This window comes from Enhydra lutris, unplaced genomic scaffold, assembly GCF_002288905.1.
Source record: "Enhydra lutris kenyoni isolate GAN:26980312 unplaced genomic scaffold, ASM228890v2 scaffoldscaffold96, whole genome shotgun sequence".
Classification (NCBI taxonomy): domain Eukaryota; kingdom Metazoa; phylum Chordata; class Mammalia; order Carnivora; family Mustelidae; genus Enhydra; species Enhydra lutris.
The window spans coordinates 2,816,124-2,819,023 of NW_019154180.1; the positions used below are offsets into that span (position 1 = coordinate 2,816,124).

At 59.0% G+C, this 2,900-nt stretch overlaps 1 protein-coding gene across 1 annotated transcript in view; it reads left to right on the forward strand.

Moving 5' to 3' along the window:
* The first annotated feature begins 260 nt into the window (after positions 1 to 260).
* Positions 261 to 2,900, forward strand: part of LOC111139128 (ZFP92 zinc finger protein) — a 4,233-nt gene continuing 1,593 nt past the window's right edge. Inside the window, exons 1-4 of the mRNA XM_022491284.1 lie at positions 261 to 293; positions 455 to 581; positions 1,629 to 1,733; positions 2,050 to 2,892. Coding sequence (XP_022346992.1) covers positions 261 to 293; positions 455 to 581; positions 1,629 to 1,733; positions 2,050 to 2,892 — 1,108 coding nt within the window. The remainder of the gene's footprint in view (positions 294 to 454; positions 582 to 1,628; positions 1,734 to 2,049; positions 2,893 to 2,900) is intronic.

Consider the following 2,900-nt stretch of genomic DNA (forward strand, 5'->3'; position numbering starts at 1 on the left):
GTCGGCACTAGAGCTTCCAGGAACGGCTGGGAAGTTGGGGCAGGGGTGCTGCTTCCATGGGAGGAAGGTTTCATACGCCCTGTCTGGCGGCCCACCACCCCGGTGAGGAGAGAGGACAGGAGCCCACAGAGACGTGCGGAAGTCCTGTCCCCCAGTGGCTGTGAACGGGACCTCACTGGGCTGAGGTCATGCTGGAGTAGGGTGGACCTCATCTCATACTTGGCTTTTTCCAACCCCGGTAGCTTCTTTGCACCCCTGCGATGGCAGCCATTCTCTTGAAGGCCAAACCCAAGGTGAGTGGAGCTCCCTGACTTTCCCCATTTGCCACCTCTTCGTGTCTCCCCTTAACTGCTGAGTTCTCTGGGTCTCCCTGCCCCCAGTTTAGTTGCTGCCTGCCCATTCTGAGATTCATGGGGATGAAGTCCCCTGCAGCCACAGGAATGACTTCTTTTAGGTGCCAGTGTCTTTTGAAGATGTGTCCGTATACTTCACCAAGACAGAATGGAAGCTTCTGGATGTCCAACAAAGGATCCTCTACAAGACAGTGATGCTGGAAAACTATCGTCATTTGGTGTCCCTGGGTAAGGATCGGACACACATATCTAATCCCCCTACTCTGTTTCTGTTTATTTTTAAGTTTCTTTGTTTGTTGGTTACTGTGAGCCCAAGAATAAATGCATTTTCCCATCGGAGCAGTAATCTCCTGGAGCCCGGCTTTTGTCTCAGTAGGACAGTTTTTAGCTAAATGGTTTTGACCTGCAAGTGGTAAATGCGTGGGCCCCCATCGAACTTATTTTGCATCTAAAATCACACGTTAAGTAAAAGACGCGCATTATCCTTGAATATTTATATGCTGCTGTAGACTTTTTTCATTATCAAGGTGGAATTGTACATTCATTTCATGTTACGGAGTTCAGCTGTTCTTTTTCCTTGTATCAAGGCTAAGACATGCACTCGGCTCTCTGGCCTACAGAAACCCGGAAAGGAGCTGGGCAGGACCCCCCCACACACCCACAGACACCGCTGCCGCCGGCTTGCAGGGGTCTGTTTGCTCCATTTCTTTCCTACAGATTTCATCTCCCTCATCTAACCACAGAGGTAGACTAGTTTCTTCCCCTTGGTTCTTTCTGACCCTCACCATGCAGATCCAGGGCTCAAAGGGGAGTTCTGGATTTGTCCGTTGAGTTTGGCATAAAGGGAATGAGCCATCTGTTCTGTTCGATGATGGAAATGGGGCTTCGGCTCTCAAGGCGCAGGTGTGCCTCAGCTCTGTCGGTTCCCGACCCTCCCTGGGGCCCTTGTGTGCCACCTTGCGCGGATCCCTGCCCTTAGTCCCTTGGGATCTTCACACAGATTCCCCCATTTCCCACATGCCTACTGCCCTCCCCGCAGGCCAAATAGTAACATCGTTATGCTCTTGACCCCAGTCCCCATGGACTTTGGACTGCCCATGGCCACTGGGGGCTCCCATGCGTTCAAATTCCTTTGCTTCCGTCAAGAGAATCTGTCCTTGCTCTGGACCTTCGCAGTGGCGCTCTCTTAGAGGCTTCTTTGTTCTCTGTTCCTGACGATAGGAAGGCTGGGCTGAGTACAGGAATGTCACTGATCTGCTTCATTTCCATGGACAGGATTTTTATCCACCAAGCCTCACCTGGTCTCCTGGCTGGAACAAGGGGAGGGGCCCTGGGCAACAGACGTCTGGAGAACACTGGCCACCGCGGAGATGCAGACAGGTGATTGTGGGGCGCTGGGCTGGCTGCCCTGAGCCAGTCACAAGGAGCAGCCGCCCAAGCAGGGTATTGTGACCACTCTGGGTGGGAAATTCCCTTTTGTGGCCCACTTAAATCGCCCAAGGAGTCCTCGTTGAGACCCCGGGTGAAGGCAGCACCTCTTGCCGTGTCCCTCCACTGCTTCCAGCTCCCTCCCGCGCCCCGTCCCCCTGTCCTGATCCGTTCCTTCTCAGCTTTGGTGTGGGTATGAGGCAGGAGAACGAACCCTAAATAGAGCTGCGGGGAGAGCGCCCCTGGTAGGTGTTCTGTGTCGTTACAGGAGACGGGATACAGACCGGGACGTCGGTTTCCGCACAGAAGCGTGGCCCCGAAGAACTCCCGGGGCCCGATCGTCGGGCGGGTGACGATCGCCCAGTGGCCGGGCCGCCAGGGGACGCGCCGGAGCAGGGAGTGAGACGGGCTCCCTCTCCGCAGACGAGGTCCAGCAGGGGTGACCCTCCCCGGGAGAAAGGTCCCGGCGGCCCGTCCGGGGCGGCCGGAGAGACGCCGCGGAGGAGCAGCCCCCGCGTCGGGCAGGAGCGGGTTCCTGGGCGGCAGGGAGCGCGCGGCGCCGAGAAGCGCTACGTGTGCCAGCAGTGCGGCCGCGCGTTCAGCCGCAGCTCCAACCTCATCAAGCACCGGGTCATCCACAGCGGCGAGAAGCCATACGCGTGCGGCGAGTGCGGGAAGCTCTTCCGGCGGAGCTTCGCGCTGGTGGAGCACAGGCGCACGCACAGCGGCGAGCGGCCGTACGCGTGCGGGGACTGCGGCAAGGCCTTCACGCGCAGCTCCAACCTCATCAAGCACCAGGTCATCCACAGCGGCGAGAAGCCGTACGCGTGCCCCGAGTGCGGGAAGCCGTTCCGGCGCCGCTTCGCGCTGCTGGAGCACCGGCGCACGCACAGCGGCGAGCGGCCCTACGCGTGCGGGGACTGCGGCAAGGCCTTCCGCCGCAGCTCCAACCTCATCGAGCACCAGCGCACGCACCGCGGCGACAAGCCGTACGCGTGCGGCCAGTGCGCCAAGGCCTTCAAGGGCGTGTCGCAGCTCATCCACCACCAGCGCAGCCACAGCGGCGACAGGCCCTTCACGTGCAAGCAGTGCGGCAAGGCGTTCCGCGGCTGCTCGGGG